Here is a 20,909-nt window from a genome sequence, read left to right as displayed (position 1 = left end):
TATATTCTCTTTCCAAATAAGCAATGTCTGCCAAGCACAGAAATGGAATAAGAAAAAGTAAAGTCAATGAAATGAGAATCGTGAGATTGAAAATAATGAAAAGGAAATGCATGTATATCTAAGTCATTCAACATGTTTCTCCTTTTTTTTTAAAGAAAGAAAATAATTTCTGAAAATATCTATTAACTAAACTGGTTCACTTCATTTCAAACTTGAGACCTCACATTCTGAACAAAGCATAATACGTAGTAGTTGCTACATAATACCAGTAGTTGGTAAGTACACTGTAGGAATTTAGCACCCACCCCCCTCCTAGAAGAATGACATATTCTAGGAAATATTTAAAAAAGCAGAATATTATACCTTCCTGGATGAGAAAAGGAGAAACATGCTCTTGGAAAGCGGCCCCCACCTTTGTTAATAGCCCCAGAAAGACAAAAGACATCTTATCTACAACACAGAAGACCTTCAGCTCCAGGGTGATGGGATTAAGACATGGCCCTCAGGACATGATAGGATTAGCCTCTACCCATTTCACCACGTGGCACCTGGAAAGGTTACATCAGCCAGCAAGGCTAGCTAAGACCCCCACCCCCTGGGAGTCTGACAGCCAATCAGGGTACTCTTCCTGTGCCCCAGAAAGTTCAAAGCTCAGAGAAAGCATAAAGCCAGGGAGCACACAGGATCTCGTCCTTTTCTGTTCAGGATCTCAAGCCATGTGATCCTGGCCACCATTAAACCATCTTTCCAAGCAGTCTCCATGTTTCCAGTGTCTTTGTCCCCACTTGGAACTGAACCCAGATGGATATTTCTTCCAACAACACAAAACATGCCAAGAACTATGCTTTTCAAACCACATGATTAATTTCACACAATCTAGATTATGATTTTGAGTGAAATACAAACCTGGTCAACAAACATGACTTGATGTTGTACAAACCTGTACAAACATGACTTGATTCTAACGGTAAAAGTGTCAAAAATGCGATTGGATTAGAGACAGAAGATTGCAACTGTGAGAAAACTGGGCTTAAGTTATTCTTATCTCTTTGGATGACAGACCTCATGGAAGACCAAATGGTCATGGGATTGGGTTTGCAGTGAAGCTAGTATCAATTTGTACATATGCTGCTCGTTTTGCTTCCATGTTTATATCAATTTGAATGGCATGAATAGTCCCACTAAGATCATTTCCAATGCAATGATATATTTACAGACATGTTTATATTTGACATTTCAGTCTCTAACTGTACAAGCCATCAAACAAAATGTTTAAAAAGACAGCTATAATAAAAATATAAGCACGGCCAAACAATACAAAGCAGAATTAAAATAGCTGTCATTCAGTAGAGAAATATTCCAAAATTCTCAAGCAACTTTGCTTGGCACCTAACAGCCAACTAAATCATAATGAAATGAAATCCCTAGGAAAGAAATGACTGGCACATTGGCCATGAGGGCATTTATAGACCCATCAGTGCAGGAGGGCCAAGAGAGAACTGCAGGGACTTCTGTGACTGTTCAAGCAGACCACAGCCAAGCTACATGGACTGAATCCACATATTGCACAAAATAAGTTAATTATAATTAGCTGACTAGGTTGGGTTCATGCAGTACAAATCATAATCATGATTTAATAACAAAGGCCGTGTCCCTGAGCCAATGGCGAATAGAACAAACCACATTATATCTTAGAAAGAATGCATTTATCAAGCTACCGCATGAACATATTTTGAATCAACAATGTTAGTGAGAACTAAATGGAGAAAAAGGTTCTCCGCAGATATCCTCTTGAGTAGCATAATATATCTTCTCCTTCAATCAAATTCTCCTTCTGTTTGAAAAAGTCCAGTTGACTGTACAGATGTTGACACACATTTCTTAGCAAAAGTGTGAATGTATCTGGATAGTTTATTTTTTAAACTTCCCAGTTCAGCCTATAGTTCTAGGATTTATCCAATGGTCCCCATCCAAGTCCCATTCTGCTTTACCTGATCAGCCATGGGCTGCCATCTAGTTGGGCCAATTCCTTTTCAACAGTATATAATTTGAAGAGGTAGAAATAGGCTTAATCTATTGCTTAAAAAGCTGGAAGTCAAACATTATGTACAGCAACAGAGTGACCAAGGTATCTTTTACCCACTTAATGTAGTTTGCTTTATGCAAGAAGAAATTATCCTAAATTCTGGAAGGTGACCTTTGACCTGTAGTATAATTTCAATAACTTTTTAAAGAAACCCAGAGGGGTGTTTCTGGCAACTTCCCCCACAACTCTTAGAACCATCAGCACTGGGCAGTCTCCTCACATTACTGCAAAAAGGGGACAGGAACCACAAACGAGATGTTTATGAACACAAACACATACAGCATGATTCCATGCTCTTTGCTTTATTGAAGTATTGACATCACTATATAAAAACAAATGGGAATTACTTTGTAACACCAAATAAAGACAGACCACAAAAAGTAACAAAGATGGCAACATTTATCATGACAGAAAGATGGAACAAGATGATGGAGTATATATGAATGCTTGACACATTCTCTTATGGATGTGCTCCTGTAATCCCCAGAGTGGGGCGGGGGAGTAACAAACATTGAAATTGATAAACTTGGGGAGGGTGTTGAAAGACGAAGGGATATCTGTACTGTTTCAAAAGGTAAGTCTTCAACCATAATCAGGAAATTGGGGGGGAAAAAACCCAGGAGTAGCATTTTTCTGGTGCAGCACCTGAGTAAAGTGCATATGCGGTTGGTTCAGCTTTAGGCTGTGGCCAACCGAAGGGCCCACCCAGCCTGCCATCAGGGCAAGTGAGGTGGTGGCTTTTGCTGCAAGCACCTGAGCCTGCACGTTTCCCTGCGAGGCTTTTGTCCCTCGGAGGCCCTCGATCCCACGTGATCCGCACAGCCTGGCATGAGGTGATGTGCATCCTTCTTCCCTCTTAAGCCGGCGGCCTGGAGGAAGAATGCTCCGTCATCTCGCAGGCTTTGCCTGCACACGCAACAGGAGGACGCCGTTTCCCAGCCAACTCTTTTCTTCCTCAATCCGGGACGACCAGCTACTACGAGACAAGCAAGCGAGCTCTGCAGCACCATTCTCTTCTCCCATTTTGCCACCCCCACCCCTTCCTGGATGCCAAGGGAAGGTCAAGTAGGCTCCTCGCCTACGATCTGCTTCGCCCGCTTTGCTCCCTTTGACCACCCGATAACTTCGAGCCGCTCCCTGACTCGCCTATGATAAAAGCCCGCTAAGCTATACTAGCTGCAGGACAAGCCGAAAGCCAAATCCAAGCCGCGCGATCATTTCTCCCGAGCAGCTCGAGGGCCCCGGCCAAAAGATTCCCTCGCACCCCCCACCCCACCACTTTCCCACCAGATCCCGCTCGGGATGAATTGTACGCGATTGTTTATTGTTTTGTAGTGGGCGGGGGAGGGATGAGCTTGGCCCGGCCAATCACCGGCGCTGCGTTGTAAGATCGACGGCAGCTTTCGAGCTCGGGCGAAAGGAGGGCGGGGTCCGCTGGTCACGCGCTTGGTTAGGGAATGACATCATCGCTTAGCGCGCGGCAACCGAGCTTGGTGGCCGGGGCGGGGCCGAGGGGCGGAGCCTGCGGTGGCGGGAGGAAGGACCTCGGGGTTGGGGGGAGGAGGGAGGCGGGGAGGGGGAGGAGACTCGGAGGCGCGGGAGGCGGGGCTTTGAGCGAACGGGGTTGGCTCGCGAGTCGCGCGGGGAAATCACTTTCCCGCGCTCTTCGTCTGTCTCGCGCCCGTGTGGGGTGGAAACCTTCCGCTGTGTGTGTGTGTGGGGGGGGGAACACCTGGAGGGGACTCGCTTGGCGAAGTCCCCCCTGCAAAGCCTCGGAAGGGGGTGAGCGTGAGAAGCGCGTGTCTGCCCCCCCTCAAGACTTGTGTCTGAGGACATTCCCGCCCAATTCCTCGGAAGGCGAGTGCCCTTGATAAGCCTGCGAGACCGGACTCTCGGAACCGTCCAGACGGGCTTCTCTTCCCCATCTTCTGTCTCTGCCTGGGAACCACCAGTGGAAGAAAGTTAGAGGCTAGTAACAAGAGGGGGAGGGGCCGGTAGCGCCAGATTGGCCCTTCAAATTAAGTCTTCCGCCAATGATCGCTTCCCCAGCCCTTCGCTCGCCTGACCCAAGCGGAGTTGTTGCAAGGATGGGATTATTATTGGGGTAGGGGGGGTTGTTGCGAGGGTTTCAGGATCCTGGGGTGTCTGTCTTGCTTGGCCTTTGCCGAAGCTTTAATTTCGCTGCTTCAAAGCGCCAAGGCAAAACGGAGCGCCTTCTGATTGCTGTGTGCAATACTTGGTTTATGCGGGGCGCTAATGGCTAATAATCATGCCGTAATCGGACATTCATCAGAGATGATTATTCCTATTTTAAGTGTGAGCAAATTGAGGCCCCAACTGGTCTGGTCACTTGTGCAAGGTCACATAAGTGGTATTGCACAAAGCGAGGCACTGTGTAAGTACAGTATGCTTTCCTCGTCCAGGAGCCTGCCTGCCACCTGGTCCTTCGCCCCACCTCCCTGTAAAACACACTCCTTTCAACAGTTCCAAAAAGGTTCCACACTCATTTGCACCACTCAGGTGACCCTGACCATACAGATAAACCTCCAAGTGGCCTTAATGACTCGCTAAAAGAATGCAAATAGCCAGCTTGTCTGCAAGGAATATAAATACTTCCATTCCCCACTATCCTGTCAGAGCTGGAGAAGCTTCTTAGATAAGAAGTGAAATGTTTTCAAAGAAAAACCAGAAAGTCCAGTTGCTGCTTGAAAAAGCATCTTTGGGACAACCGTGACCTGGATGACCTGGATGTCTAAAAATCTTCATAGACAGGTGAATTAAATACTAAAACCTCTGGCTACAGACACTCTCCCATCTTTTCTTCTACCATAAGCGCTGTTAGAGTAATCAAAAAAGGAGGCTCACAGTGATTTAAAAAGGCCATTACTATAACTTCCCATACTTCAGAGGAATATAACGAGTGCTCCAAATACAACAGACCTAAAAACTCAAGTATGTAAGCTCATCCACAAGTTGCACGTCATCACAAAATATATGTGGACTGAAATACTGGTATATATTTTTCAGTAAATCTTAGAAGAAACGCTAGCCAAATCATAACCATTCTCTGTATGGATTGCAGAAGTGAAATGTAATGTTTTAAGTACTCACTGCTGTGTTTTTATTTGAATGAAAGATTAAATATTGAAATCTTAAAATGAATTGGGAAAGGAGATCTCTGCAACCCAATTCCATTGCTCATCTAGACCAGGGATGTCAAACTGGCGGCCCATGGGCTAGATGTGTCACACACAGGCCACACCCACCTCAGTTCCACGAATGGGAAAAGCGGGAAACATCCAGGGGTGAAATCCAGCAGGTTCTGACAGGTACTGGAGAACAGGTAGCGGACATTTTGAGTAGTATGCCACCTCTGGCTGGCCCCAGAGTGGGATGGTAATGGAGATTTTGCAATATCCTTCCTCCAAGTGTGGGGTGGCAATGGAGATTTTGCAGTATCCTTCCCCTGTCATGCCCACCAAGCCACACCACACCCACCAAGCCATGCCCACAGTAGTAAAAAAATTGGATTTCACCACTGGAAACATCACAACAGTTACGTGACGCAGTGAGTTTGACACCCATGATCAATCTATCTTGTATCTAATCATAGCTGTAGCTGTAATCAATGAGCTACAATAAGAAACAATGTATGTGCAATTGTAATAGAAAACAATTCCTTTCAGTAATTGGCCAATAGCACTATTGTGAATAATTTCTAAAAATCATTACTTGGGAATTTTACTGGTGCAACTTTCTTGGAGATTGCAAACCTACTCAGCCTCTCCCAGCCATCTTCTAACTAAAGTTGTAATGCTTATCAGAAAAACTGGGTCAGTCCATAATATCAGGCTGTCAAATATTTTAGCGATTTAAAATAGGAAAACTTCTGAAGGGCAATTAGCCAACACTGTCATATTGGCCTCAGGACATGAGATGAAAGTATTATACTAGGGTTTGCCTTCCTGTTTTCCTTCCTCATGCCATTCCTGCTTTTATTTCTATGGCACTTAATGATTGACACATGTTATATTTAGCCATAGTATGTTTAGCCCTGATTTACTGAATAAACTACATTTGGTTATGCAAGCAAACCACATTATGACTTGGATGATTCAGGCTTCTCTATGTACAATCCATCTCTTCTGGGCCTGTCCCATCATTGCATTACAATGCTCTTCACCCATTCTTGAATTGCCACAAAACAATGCCATTGTAAAATCTGTTCTTCCTGTTGCCAATCCTTAGGCTTAGACTATTTTTATCTCCCTTTATTCCCTAGCCCACTTGGGAGATATAGTTAAAATAGTGTGAACTAAAGAAAGACACCAAAAGATAGCAGAAAAGAGTTAACTCCAGACAAGGAGGAGGCAGACTCTGCCATCATTATTTAACTAGCTGAACCCTGCAAAGTTGAAAAATGTAATTGAACACTTGATGGAGGAGGGGTTGAATGTGAATATAACAAAAATAGGGAAATTAGCAGATAAAAAAAAGTTCAGTAGAATTTCACAGTTTATAGACATTACAATTGGGCAAAGCGGAGTGGCTAGTTCATTAAAAAGTAAAATGCTCACAAATGCCCATTTCAGAATACTGTTAGAATGTGCCCCCTCCTCCCCAAAAAAGGATGGATCTTGTGCTCCTACTGGAGAGAAATTGATTGAAAAATGGCATTTCAAAAATTCCCTGACAGAAAGTGAGAACAGAACAGAAGAGAAAGGACTGTGGTGGAAATTGGCTAGTGGCCAGAGGAGAAGAACCAGCATATTCCCAAAAGACACTTGTCAAACATGACCTTAACAATAAAGCTGATCTTACTTCTAAGAAAATGGGTTCCAGATGAAATGATACAGATTTTATACATATTGAAGCTTGTAATGTTGGTTTAAAGGGGAAAATGCTACTTATACATTGTTAGATAGAGAAGACGTCTATATGGCCAGTGTCTAATTAAGCAGGAAAACAGATTGATAAGGGCCTCATAGTTACATTGCAAATAGGACCAAAACCATCCCATATTTCAATTTCCATCCCCTCTCAAAGAGTTGTAGATTCTGTCCTCTCTTGTGCAGAAATACAATAGCTGCCTTACTGAACACACATTTCTTAGGCATTGAATAAAATTTGTCTAGTAATTGAATTGTGTTTGATTGCAGACAAATACCTCTGCACCAGTTTTATCAGGAGAGCATTGAGTACTGTGATTTAAGGTGTATATTTTTTATTTTTCATATTCGGCACTCATTCAGGTTCATTGTTCATGCCACTGTTTTGTAGCACAGAACTGTGAGCAGGTTTCCTTACCTACCGGTGTCTTGTTGAACCTTCATTATTTGTATATCTATGTCATATATCCTGTTATTGATCTGTTTGAAGATCACTAATCTAGTCTTCAATCCCTTCTAGTGGAACAGCCTTACTGAAGTCATTTTTTTTATTCAGAAGTTCTTTATATTTCCCTCTATGTTCCATTAGGGATATGTGTGCGTGCGTGCAAGGAAACATATTCTATTTTGGTTCTTTGTTTTCACTAAAGTATAACCAAGAATGCACTAGAGGTGGCCCCAGCTCCAAATTTAACCAGATGGTTTAATGGTCTCATCACAGTAATGACATACTTTATCTCAGTAGAACAAACACCTTGTCCAAGACCTTGAATAAGATAGTTCTGTGTTGTATAGCTGGAAACTTCTTGATTTTATCTCCAGCTACCACTTCCTTTGGAATTGTTCCATTCCCCCCCCCTGCAATTCTTTGGAAGATGCTGTGGGAGACAATGAATAAAACAGTATAAGATTATTGTAAAAGAATATTTTTTCACAATTTTGAAAGGGCTGTTGGCTTTTAGTATTCCTCAGATTAGGCCTAATTTTGAAAGATAAAGAGCAAGGAGAAAAGTATCAAATTCTACCTTCAACAGATGAAGAGATTATAGAACATAGAATAGTGTAGAATAGTGGAAAGCTCATGCAGGTCACTGTTTAGGTTTATAGTATATTCCATGTAAGAGTTGAAAGCAGTGAAAATGCTGTTTCTTCCTTCCTCAGTATAACACCTCTGTGGGATAGGTTGGGGTGGGACAATGTTGCTGGACCAAAATGAACTTCTATGGCCAAGGACTTGAACTGGGCCTCCCCTCTCCCAATACAACATCTTAATTACTACACCAAACTGGTGTATTTATAACATCACTTCTGTTTATTATTTGCATTAATTATTTGGACTGTGATGCAATCAGCGCTTACTCAAAGATAGCTACATTATTTGTTTCCTATGTACATGAAATTTAACCACCTTCTTAAACTCCCCTGTTTTATGTCAATAAAGCAGATAGTTCTGAACACACATTAATTTTCAAGTAAATTATCAGTAGTCGGTGGGGATTTTGATAAAAGAAATGCATATCTATGGGATTCTTTTATTAGATAATACCCTGAGAAGTACAAGTCTAATGGGAACCTGCAAAAACCTTATCAAGTTTTAAAAACTTAAATACAGGAGTAATAGCTGTACAATATCAGTAAAAGTTGGCAGGTATATGCAATCCCATGAAGGGTAATACTATCTTTCTGTAGTACTATCTGTACTGGCATATTTTAAAAGACATATTTTAACAGACATGGCATATTTTAACAGACAAAGGACTTTTCCCTTCTGTGAAATGATCTCCACCAATCCGCAAGTGGTCAGAACCATTTCCTAACATGAAATTTACTGTCCGCTTTATTAGTCTCTGTCTTGCCTGTAATCTCTCTTTTACGTCACTGAATTTTCTCCAGAGTAACAGGTGGGACAAAGCTGGGACAAAGCTGGGACAAAGCTAAGATTTTATATTGTGTGTGTTGAAACTGCCTTCAGACAACAGCAGTGATAGGCAAAGGGAAAAAACGGCTTTAGCCTCAATACAAATAAGAATGTTTCATGGATGAAATAGGGAAGAGACAAAAGTTCTAGCATGGGGACACAGTAAAAAAAAAAGTTGCCAAGACATATTTTCCCTGCGGATAGGTGTAAGAAAAAGTAGGGAAAGTGCCTTTTTCAGGGTTTCACTGCTGTATTCATGAAATATTGTTTAAACTATCCTTTCACAGCCAAGTATGCCCCAGATGCATTTAAATCTTCTATAATCCCTTTCTAACGTCTGAAATCCAGCACATCTGGAGGTATTATATTGGCGAAAGCTACTTTTAAAAGAGAATTTTGTAAAAGAAAGAACCCCCTGGGAAGGGAGTTTAATCTTTAAAAATAATAAAAACAAGAAAAACATTTTATTGTTTTAAGAAAGTCAAATTAAAATAAAAATAAAATTTTAATTAATTAAATATTTTTTAATTTATTAAAAAAAATCAGGAAGCAGACAAGTTACAGTAACTATGTTTTAACTAGGATAATCTCCAATAGGATCATCAAATAATATATAAACTATCAAAGACATGCAGTCCAGTTGGATACATGTAAGAAATAAACATCTCCAGTATGTCCAAAGTCTAGAGATTGTCTCAATTATTAATCACTAATAATTACATATGAGTTCATGTTCTTGAAAATATCTTAAGATTTTTGGTGATCTAAAATACATGGTGAAAAACTTTCATCTTGAAACTTCAGGACACACATTAATAATATTGTGATGTAGTGTTCTTAATTGATGAACTATTCTAATGAAATCTAAGGTCTAGCTTTTAGTGGCTGAAAGATTGAGCTGATGTGATTGCCAAAATAAAGTGTGTTCATATGTTTCTGTAGGAAATGTGATAATGTGTAATATTTTTCCACTAAAAGTAATGATAAGTCATGATTATGCAAATATAATTGCTTAGCCAATTGTATTTACACATATTTCATGACCTAATGATATTCTAAAGTTTTTGTCCTCAGTTTGATTTTATAGTGATTTGGTACTTGACAATTAACATCCTCCACCCCAGGCATTCTAAGTGTAATTGTTTAAGAAAAATATGCAGAGGAATAAGTGGAATATCATTTTACTATAAGAAAACCTTCCCTACCTAGGGCCTTCTAAGATTTTACTGCCAGCATAGTCTTAGCAAAAAACTTGCCTGGTTCCACATTTGAACAGTCACATCATTCTCTAGTAATTTTGAAGTTATAGACCAGCATTTGTTATGGGAGCAATTAGATCAAGACATCTGATTAAAAAGTGGAAATAGGAAAAGCAAGTCTAGACCAATTAACAAAGACAATGTTACAGTTTCCAAGTTAAAAGTGGCCTAGTCCTTGTGATTGACTACATACTGTATATGCCCTAACACATCTTGGAAATGGCTCAATAGAATACACAGTAGTGGAAAGATCTCAGAGTTACCAATTTCCAAAAGAAAAGGCACGTTTTTCCAACCCACCCATGCTTCGTATAAAACGAGAGAACTGCAGAATTTTGCTCTCTATCGTAATACAGGATAGAGTGATCAACATGGACCTGCAGGTTATATGTATTCTAAAAGTCTCTACTACAGGGGAATAATAGAGAGAGAAAAAGCGAAATATAATGCCGAAGAACCGTAGAGGTACATCATCGGGGGTTTTTCCCCCTAAACTGCAATCGAGAAAATTGATTTTCAGAATATGTTTTTTTTTTAAACGCGTTCCTCTTTATGCGCAGCTTTCTGATTGCAACATCGTACACGGCTAGTTCAGTATTAATAGTGATTTGCTGGCGGCGGAGGAATTAAAGAAAGATGCGCCGAGAAGGGCGCCAAGTTGGCTGACGGACCCTCAGCTAGCCGGGCGGGTGTGTATTATGTAGTACCGAGAGCCGGAGCTCTCGCCTCTTCGCCCGCCTCCTTTGTGGGCGGGGATCAGCTGCGACGGGGTTAGGTTGCGTCTCCCTGCGTGTGTCTATAACTTTGTGTTGCCGCTCCTGGTTGTTAGGAGAAGGAATGTGGAAGTCGGCGGAGGGGAGGGCGACAGGTTGCTTGAGGGAACGGCAGCAGCTCCAGGGTTTCTTTTCCGCCGCTGGTCCGCCGCTTGCTTTCTCTCCGGGGAGGGAGCGTGCTGCCAACGTTGGGGCTTTTTTTCTCATTTTAATGCTTCTTCTGCTACTTAAAGTGGAACGACTCGGGAACGGCTCCAAAATCAAGAATCCTGCAGCAGCGGTAGAATCGGCGCCTCGTTTTCCTCCCGTGCGTTTGGAGCTGGATTTTCCGCCTGCCCAACCGATCCGGCTTTAAGCTTCGCCTCCGAGACTGCTGCTTCTCGCTTGCTCCTTTCGTTCGCCTGCCTGCTTGGACCTCTCGCCCTGCGTTTTTTTTCTTTCTTTTTGCCGACGCTTTTTTTTTAAATGACTTGAGTGGAGCGGGAGGGGGGGAACTGTCAAGATGGCAGCGGCGGCGGCGGCAGGAGCGAGGAGGTTATGAATGTGGTGGTGCCGCCGATGCTGGAACGAAACCTCGGGAGCCCGCGGAGGACTTGGGTTTCCGGACCTGTTGGAAGATCGGCGATTTAACTTGTTTGAATTCTCCGCGTCACTTTCTTTTACGCCGAGGGAGAGGATTTAAAAGAAGGGAGAAGGGAGAAGGACGGGCGTTTTAAGTTTCTCTCTCCTTGTTCAAAAAAGAAAAAAAGACTGACTTCTCTTCACCGCTTTCGGATTTCTTTTCTTTTCTTTTTTACGGAGGAGGAAAAAAGAACGATCACAAATGGGGCAGCCGCGATCGGATGGGTGTTAAGGCTTCGGTGCTCTCCGCGAAGGCGTTGGGAAGTCGATGAGAAGGAGGACTTGCAAGATCGAAGGCGTCCATCAAACCAGCAACAGAGAGACTCGCGAACATCTCTTTTTAAAAAATAATAATAATGATGATGATGATGATGCGGGGGGTCGCATGAATGGGGGGTCTCTTTAATAGCTACAGAGCGATGCTATTGGAGGACTCCGGCGCGTAGCGAAAGATAAACAAACGCGCGGGCGCAGAGCCGCGATTTGATTCCAGCTCCGCCGTCTTTGGAAATGCTTCCCAAATCGGTCAGCCTCAAAGGGCAGCGGAAAGAGAGCTGACCTGGAACCAGGAGACCCCTGGATCGCTTGCGGATCGCCTTAGAAGTTTTCCTTTCTCCGGCGGGGGAGACGAGAGAGAGAGAGAGAGAGAAAGAGGACCTTGAATGGAGAGCGGCGTGCTTGCTCGACCTCGCTAATCTCTAGCAGGGAGCTGGGCGAGGAGAAGGGACCGGAGCGTGGATCGGGTTCCCGTCTGACAGCGGGAAGGACAGAAGGGATCGCCTCAAAAGCGGGGGGAGGCCAAGATGGCTGAAGTGTCTCCCCCCGCGCCCTTGTCCCCTCTGGACGTGGAGCTGGACCCGGAGTTCGAGCCCCAGAGCCGTCCTCGCTCTTGTACGTGGCCCCTGCAAAGGCCCGAGCTCCAAACGAGCCCGGCCAAGCCTTCGGGAGACGCGGCCGCCGACGCCGCTTCCATGATTCCCGAGGAGGACGACGACGCTGACGACGAGGAGCAAGGGGGCACCTCCGCCGCCACCGTCTCCGGCGGCGCCGGCGAGGCTCTTGCTTCGGAGGACACGGCCCGTCTCCTGGTTCCCTTCTCCGGACTGCCCGGGGAGGGATCTGGCGCCTCTGCGTTGAGCGGCGGGCAGCAGCCTCAGCCAGTGGCAGCGGGAACAGCGGCCGCCCCGCGAAAATGTTCGTCCCGGAGAAACGCGTGGGGGAACTTATCGTACGCGGACCTGATCACTCGCGCCATTCAGAGCTCGCCGGAGAAGCGCCTCACCCTGTCCCAAATCTACGAGTGGATGGTGCGCTGCGTGCCCTACTTCAAGGATAAGGGCGACAGCAACAGCTCGGCTGGCTGGAAGGTAAGCGGGGACTGCGAAAAAACAACAGCAACACACACACCAAAACTTGGTGTGTGTGGGGGGTGAGAGGCGCATGAAAGGATGGCCGGAGTTTAGCGAAGCGAGTGGACGCATGGATTGTCCAGCCACGGGTGGACTCTTGCCAGCCTCGCATATTCCCGGTTCCCAATTAGTGCTGGGATGAATGGAAGACTCGCTTTCCCGTAGTGGAGTACGGTACATGCGGCATCTGCCGGTGCCTTTCTCCGAGGTTTTGGGTGCAGCCTCAGAATGACATTCGGTCGCGGTTTTTCCAAAGGGCGGGAAAAATACCTTCTCTTTTACAATCCTTTTTTTTTTTTTTAAACTATGATTTTCATGGAGAATAAAGTGGTGCAAGTCTGTTAGGAATATCCCATTTTGGTCCATTCAACTGACCAGCTAAGATTTGTTGTACTCCTATAATAAATGAAAGATGAGTTGTAATTATCACTCAGACTACTTTTTGACACATTTAGACCGAGAAAGCTTTTTTTTTTTTTTAAGTGGATGTTACTATAAGAGGAGGCGCTTTCCTCCTCCTGTGGTGCACAACAAATAAACTATGACTGTTTCCATTATTAGTTCAGGCTGGTTATCAAATGTGAGTTTAAAAAGTGCTTATTACTGAATGAAAGATGCATAGCGATGATCAGACAGCTCCCTGTATGTAGCACTTTATCCATATGCCCTGCCAAAGGATTTAGTTCAGGCTTATGCCACACAACCACTGCAGGACCAGTAACACAGGGTGCACAACTGCTGCTCTATTATCAGCCCAGAAGAAAGACCCTTCCCAAGAAGTGGGTTGCGTTGGGTCCTCTGTGGATATTTCCAGAGAGGCACCTTCCTAACTGCCTTAGGTTTGCTCCTAATTTCTAGAAATGACGTCAATTTCATCTTATTCTGCCTAGTGCATTTTCACAGAGATTGAGTGTTAGTGACATTGGTAAAGACAAAACGCTAGGTATGGTGAAAAGAATAATGCTGTGATGTAATTCTCTTTTCTCCGTTGCTAATGTGCTCTCTAGTCACAGCTGCTGTTCCCTAGTCTTAGCTGAGCTGAATATAATCTGCAACTGTCAGCAGTGAAGTAGGTAGCTTCTAACTTACTATATCAACAATGAGTGTGTTATGTAGTATCGATAAAATTTCAAAGCTTGCTCCCGGTGTTGCTTTGCATTTTAAAAAAAAGAGGGATAGACGGTATATTATAGTATCTGTCAAGTTTAGATGTTAGTGAATGCATGTGTGTGCATTTTGTGAGTTATTATTTGGCTACAGAGGGAATTGACCCCCCCCCCCCCAATTTTAATTGCTATATAAGGACAGCTCTCCGTTGTCATTATATGCACACTCAGGTTCTGAAGTTATTTTCACCTGAAATATTTTCTTGTTGTTCTTGTTAAAAAGACTTTAAGTTGCAGATATTTTGATGTTAAGAGGTCCTATGTATATTTAGCCTATAGAAGAGATAGTAGTGTTCAGTATCTGAGAGATTGTAATATAGGAGTGGATTTTATTTTTCTATTGCCCAAGGTGCAAAATTAGAACAGCTATGTTAAAACTACAGGTAGTCCTTGACTTACAACAGTTCATTTAGTGGCAATTCAAACTTACAAAGGGACTTTGAAAAAAGTGATTTAGGACCATTTTTCACAGTTATGACCCTTGCAGCATCCTCAAGATAATGTGATCAAAATTCAGATGCTTGGCAACTGGTTCATATTTATGATGGTTGCAGTATCCCAAGGTCATGTGATCATCTTTTGCAACCTTCTGACAGACAAAGTCAATGGGGAAGACAGATTCATTTAATGACCAGGTTACTAATTTATCAACTGCTGTGATTCACTTAACAACTGAGGAAAGAAAGGTTGTCTAATGGTGCAAAACTTACTTAACAAATCTCTCACTTAACAGAAATTTTGGGTTCAATTGTGATCGTAATTTGAGGACTACCTGTACAAAGGAGTTGGTTTATTCTAGACATCAGGGGGATATTCATAACTGTATGCGCAATCAGCCAGTAGACCAGGCAAGTAGTGATTCACATTTTCCCTTAATGGGATTGGCTAGATGGTCATCTTCAGAGATACTCTAGTGAATCCTGCTCTGAAGCAGAGGTTTATTTCAGAATTTAAATTCACTGTTGGGAAAAAATGAAACATAAGAAATGTACAGTAAGTAGAGTTTTTTTTTAAAAAAAGTGATAAGTATAGCCACAAGTGTTGCAAAAGTGTAATAGTAATCAATTAAAAAATCTAGGAGCAAAATATTTTGCTTGGTTATTACAGAGAAACATTGGTAGCTATCTAAGAATGAGAGTGGTTCTCTTATATGATCATATTATACGCTAGATATTTTTATTTTATTGATATGTATCCCACCTTTATTATTTTTACAAAAAAACTCAAGGCGGCAAACATACTCAACACACTTCCTCTTCCTATTTTCCCCACAGCAACAATCCCGTGAAGTGGGTTGGGCAGAGAGAGAACGACTGGCCCAAATTCTTACCTGGCTTTCATGGCTAAGACCAGAAACTCACGGTCTCTTGCTTTCTAGCCTGGTGCCTTAACTATTAGATCACACTGTCTCTATATTCTTCTATAAACTATATACTTGTTTCTGTCAGAGAAAGGAATTCTGAAGGTTTTTTTAAAAATAATGTTAAAAAATTGAACTTGCAACATAACTCTGTAACAAATAGTTGGTATTCACATCTTTTTATGGTAACAGTTTACTGGTGAATTGGTTTTGGGAATGGAATACTAGCATGGTTTTCTTTTTTTATTTTAAATCCAAGTACTGCTCTTGCAAAGTATGCTGTTTTACATATTTGGAATGCAGGTAGTTGTTTGTACCAAAGATAATTTAATTTCACTCAACCCAAAATGGCATTGAATGGGATTCTGATTTGATCCCTGCTGCTTTGGAAACAAATTCATTTTCGGGAAGGCCTTATGAGACATGATAGACTATATGTTCCATTGACTTACATAGGGGTAGCTTCATAATGCATAGGTCAGGCTATAGCTGAAGAGTGTGTGTGTATTTGCTATTTATTTGAGTATATTCTTCACATGAACAAATGGAGTAATAGATTCCTATCACCATTTGGATTTTTAAAAAAAGAAAAATTGTTTTAGACATAGTAACACATAGCCCGTCTCTTGCCTGCCGTTTCTCTTTTTGAAACATCCATGGTCTTTTTCAAGTTCAAATGTTTGTTTTAAGTACTGTAGCTAAAATGCTGCTGATTTCAAGAAGAAACCTAGGATTATTAAGTGCCCTAGTTTCTGGGCCATTCCTGTGCTCAAGATTACAACTTTTGAAAGTGGTTTTTCTAAAGAAGATGGTGAAATAGCTCACTGTCTTTTCAAGTGTTTATGTATATAGTGTTTGCCCTTTAAGGCACGGCTATATGTAGTTCTGTGTTAAAATAAATCTTAAATGTGCTCATCTAATACATCCCTCTCCTCCCACAGCTCATATCCCACTCTTACATCAATCCAATCATTCTGGGGCACATACATGGTGGAAAGAAAGAACCACTAACGTAGGGCTCTACTGGGGAATTTGCAGTTCTAGAGATACTGCTGAACAATATCCAATATTTTTCCCCTTTGAATGTAATCGCTAGGACTGCAGAGAGCTATACTTCACCGATATCCCATTAGCGCTGCACCTTTGTCAAAGAGGAACAATATTGTGGGGTAGCAAGAAGTCTGATGAGATTTACGTTCAAATCTCACATAGTCACAAAACTTGCTGTGTGACCTTTTCTTCCCCCCCCCTTTTTTTTTTGCCTAACCTCACAGGTTTGTTGTAAACTGCATAGAGTAACAGAAGTGTGCCTCGAGGTGCTTATGGCCCATTCCACTTCACACCGATCAGCCATTATTTTCATGGATTGGAAATGATGTAATTCCACTTTTCAAAAAAGTTCGGAATGAAAGAATGCTGTAATAAATGCTCTGTACTCCTTTGTCTAACTATACTTCCTCTTTTTGTTATCTAGGCACTGGATTTCGTTATAATAAAGATAACAGTTGTGGTTTACTTGAGTCTCCTTGCACAGAACTCGCTTGCAGGGCATTGTACCGTAATATGCCTCAAGTATAAAAGACAAATATATCATCTTTGCCATTGGTCTTAGTCAAAATCTATGGGGGACCATAACATTTGAGAAATCAGTATATTGGTCTTATTTCTTGTCTTGATAAGCCTTGAAGATTTTGTCTTCTATGGTGAAATTGTCTGAGTTTTTCCATAACATTCATTAAAAAAAAGTAAGGACATTGTTTTGATTTGTGCTTTACATTTGTGATATTTGAGGATACTTTATTTTAAAAAGAGTTAGCATGTAGAAACTTGGAAGGAAAACATAATAATACTATAAGATAAATTTCACTGCTTATTTGTGCTTATTTATGACTAGCATTAAGTGTTGTATCTTATGATTCTTGATGAACGTATCTTTTCTTTTATGTACACTGAGAGCATATGCACCAAGACAAATTCCTTGTGTGTCTAATCACACTTGACCAATAAAAAATCTATTCTATTCTATTCTATTCTATTCTATTCTATTCTATTCTATTCTATTCTATTCTATTCTATTCTATTCTATTCTATGCAATATTAAATGAAGTATAATGTCATTAGTCAGTCATGATTTTTCTGACCCAACAGAGATCTTCTGTTCCAAAATGGAAACAGCTAAATATTGGGGCACCTACTACTAAAAGTGCAATGAAACCATACGTTAATTGCATAGGTTGTGTGTTCCTTTTGAGGATCTTCACTTTATGGGACTAAAGAAGACTTTAGATTTACACAGTGGAAACAAGTAATTTGGAAATTCGCTACAGATCATATTCCTATTACTAACCTATATGAGTCTCAATTTTTCAATTGGGCATCCAAGAGAAATTCAAGTGTAAATGAAAAATTTCTATAGTCCCAAAAATGTGCATAATTTCTGCAGTTGGAGAGGTGTGCATAATTTGCTGTATCATTTTGATTCAGTGGGAACATGTTAAAAAAAATGAAAGAACAAAAGTTTAAAAACTTTGGAAAGCTATATCACAAAATATATTTTTCTTTTTTTGTATATTTATACTCATTACCATGTAGAAGAGTGGTTTGTGCAGGTAATAAGAATCATAAATGTGACCCAAAAATCCTCTTAGAGTTTAGTTCCAGGTTGGGAAAAATGTTTTTCTAGTTGGTATTATTCTAAAAATAATTGTCACTTGTGTACTAATAGTTTGGAGCCTTATCTGTAATAACAAATTTAGCCTTAACTTCTGTTTAAAAATTCTGGGAATTAAGCCCAATTCATCTGGAGAACACTAGGCTTCAAAATACTAACATTAATTAGATAATTGAATATACCGCTAACTGAAAAATAACAGTCAATTTAAAGTTTTAAAATGATAATTGATTTCATCAATGAGTGTTCAAACTAATTAAAATGTCTCAAAGTCCAATCTTTAAACTCATGTTAGTTCCGAAATTTCTCAGTGACTTCACATATGCTCATACTTGAAGATAAAATCAGGTGATAAATGCAAACAATTCTTCCTCCTTCCACCCTGTTCCAGTTTTTATGTGTTTTGGTAGTCTCAAATTGAATTTAATCCACTTTGCAAAACCAGCATTTTCTAAGCAATAAAAATGAATGCAAACTCCTTTGGGCTAAAGTCAAGATAAAAACTAATTTGAATTGCATTCAACTCCTGGTAATTTTAATGGACTTGTCCATGTGCTTTTCTTGGCAACAAAAACACAAATTTACCGTTCTTTTTCAGTTTTCTAGTTAGCTGCAACCCTGTAATTTTTTGTCTCATCCAAGTACTAACCACGTCCAACCTTACTTAGTTTTTTTAAGATCAGCCAAAGCTACCTAGATCTTGCATCTATCTGGTCTTTCTCCATTGCTTTTGGGAGAAATAAATGGCTGGTCAATCAAAATAATATTTAAAGCAATTTACTAGATTCAGATGTAGGTGTTAGCAGTAAGTCAGCAGAAACAGTCTTGATTCTTCTGCTATCAACAACAAGCCCTTTTAACACACATACGAATATACATACCTACTCGCAAACATATATAACCCTCATACCCCAAATAGAATGATGCAAATAGAATAGGTTTATGTTTTAGGATAAAGGAAAATAGAAATTGAGCTGCAGTAGTTCCTAGCACTCTTTGTTCATCTGTTGATTTTTTTTTAATACATAGGAAATAATTAAAATAGTAACATTGAACTGATAAATCTGATGGGCTATTTTGAAAGGGGTCTGCATTTGAGTTTTGTACAATCGTTCATTTAGAATCATTTTACCTGAAAGTGTCTAGTTCCTACCCATTCTAGGTTGGCTTTATAAAAATTAAACCTTTATACTTTCTAATGTCATGTATAAAGCTTTTCAGTGAGGAAGTTATTGCAATATAGAATAATTGCTGATAATCTTTATTAAGAATCTGTGAGTAACTGGTTTCAGTTAGTATTGAAGGTGAATTGGTTTAGGATTATCATTGTTACTATATACTACTCTGGAAAGCCATTTGTAATCACAAGAAAAAATATTAGTGCTTAATAGCTTGCTGTATTGATTGCCTCCTAAAATTAATTTCCATCCATCTACTAAATGGCTATATGTAGAGGGTTTGTGGCAGCATCTGACTGGGCTTATCTGGGCTTGAAAGCTAAGCCTAGCTTAGTTATTATTGGGTGGGATACCTGTAGGAAATCTTATTATTGTGAGATTTAGCAAAAAATCATACAACAAGGCAATGGCAAACCAAAAGCAGACAACAAAGGAGTGTTTGCTTAAAGGCACTGGAGTCAAGCTCAAGTCCAAGGAAGTTTTGTTATTCTTCCATATAGCATGTTCTTCTGATTAGCCTTGGTTTCTTTGTATCCAAGTGGTTTTTCTTTTTATCTGTAAGCTACTTAAAATCGTCAATGAATTGGGCGGCTTCAAAATTGGATGGATAAGTAGATAAAGGCATAAGGAGATGTGTGTAAGCTGCTGTCATTTGTACTTTTAACTATACTGCAATTAAGAGGTGAATAAAAGAAATAAGTGAATAATGCAAAGAACCAAATGAAAGTAATCGAAGGTAGGTTGGAATATACATGTTATGCATAATAGTAATGCATGAGTATTGATGCCTGGTGTAGATTTTTTTTTCATGTTCCAGAATACATGGATATTTTACTTAGAATTTAGAATTTTATAGAATTTTTTTTTATTGGCCAAGTGTGATTGGACACACAAGGAATTTGTCTTGGTGCATATGCTCTCAGTGTACATAAAAGAAAAGATACGTTCATCAAGGTACAACATTTACAACACAATTGATGATCAATATATCAATATAAATCATAAGGATTGCCAGCAACAAGTTATAGTCATACAGTCATAAGTGGAAAGAGATTGGTGATGGGAACTATGAAACGATTAATAGTAGTGCAGATTCAGTAAATAGTCTGACAGTGTTGAGGGAATTATTTGTTTAGCAGAGTGATAGCCTTCGGGAAAAAACTGTTCTTGTGTCTAGTTGTTCTGGTGTGCAGTGCTCTATAGCGTCGTTTTGAGGGTAGGAGTTGAAACAGTTTATGTCCAGGATGCGAGGGATCTGCAAATATTTTCACGGCCCTCTTCTTGATTCGTGCAGTATACAGGTCCTCAATGGAAGGCAGGTTGGTAGCAATTATTTTTCTGCAGTTCTAATTATCCTCTGAAGTCTGTGTTTTTCTTGTTGGGTTGCAGAACCGAACCAGACAGTTATAGAGGTGCAAATGACAGACTCAATAATTCCTCTGTAGAATTGGATCAGCAGCTCCTTGGGCAGTTTGAGCTTACTGAGTTGGGGCAGAAAGAACATTCTTTGTTGTCCTTTTTAATGATGTTTTGATGTTAGCTGTCCATTTGAGATCTTGCGATATGATAGAACCCAGAA

The 20,909-nt window shown here is 40.7% G+C and overlaps 1 protein-coding gene across 1 annotated transcript in view; it reads left to right on the top strand.

Annotated features, from left to right (window-relative positions):
• Positions 1-10,954: 10,954 nt before the first annotated feature.
• The window catches only part of FOXO3 (forkhead box O3), a 141,831-nt gene continuing 131,876 nt past the window's right edge, over positions 10,955-20,909 (top strand). Inside the window, exon 1 of the mRNA XM_058174260.1 lies at positions 10,955-12,913. Within this exon, the coding sequence (XP_058030243.1) occupies positions 12,350-12,913 (564 nt within the window). The 5' untranslated portion in view covers positions 10,955-12,349. The remainder of the gene's footprint in view (positions 12,914-20,909) is intronic.

This window comes from Ahaetulla prasina, chromosome 1 (assembly GCF_028640845.1).
Source record: "Ahaetulla prasina isolate Xishuangbanna chromosome 1, ASM2864084v1, whole genome shotgun sequence".
NCBI classification, from domain to species: Eukaryota; Metazoa; Chordata; class Lepidosauria; order Squamata; family Colubridae; genus Ahaetulla; species Ahaetulla prasina.
Note: the sequence above shows the minus strand (reverse complement) of the source record. Positions and strands in the feature narration are given on the sequence as shown.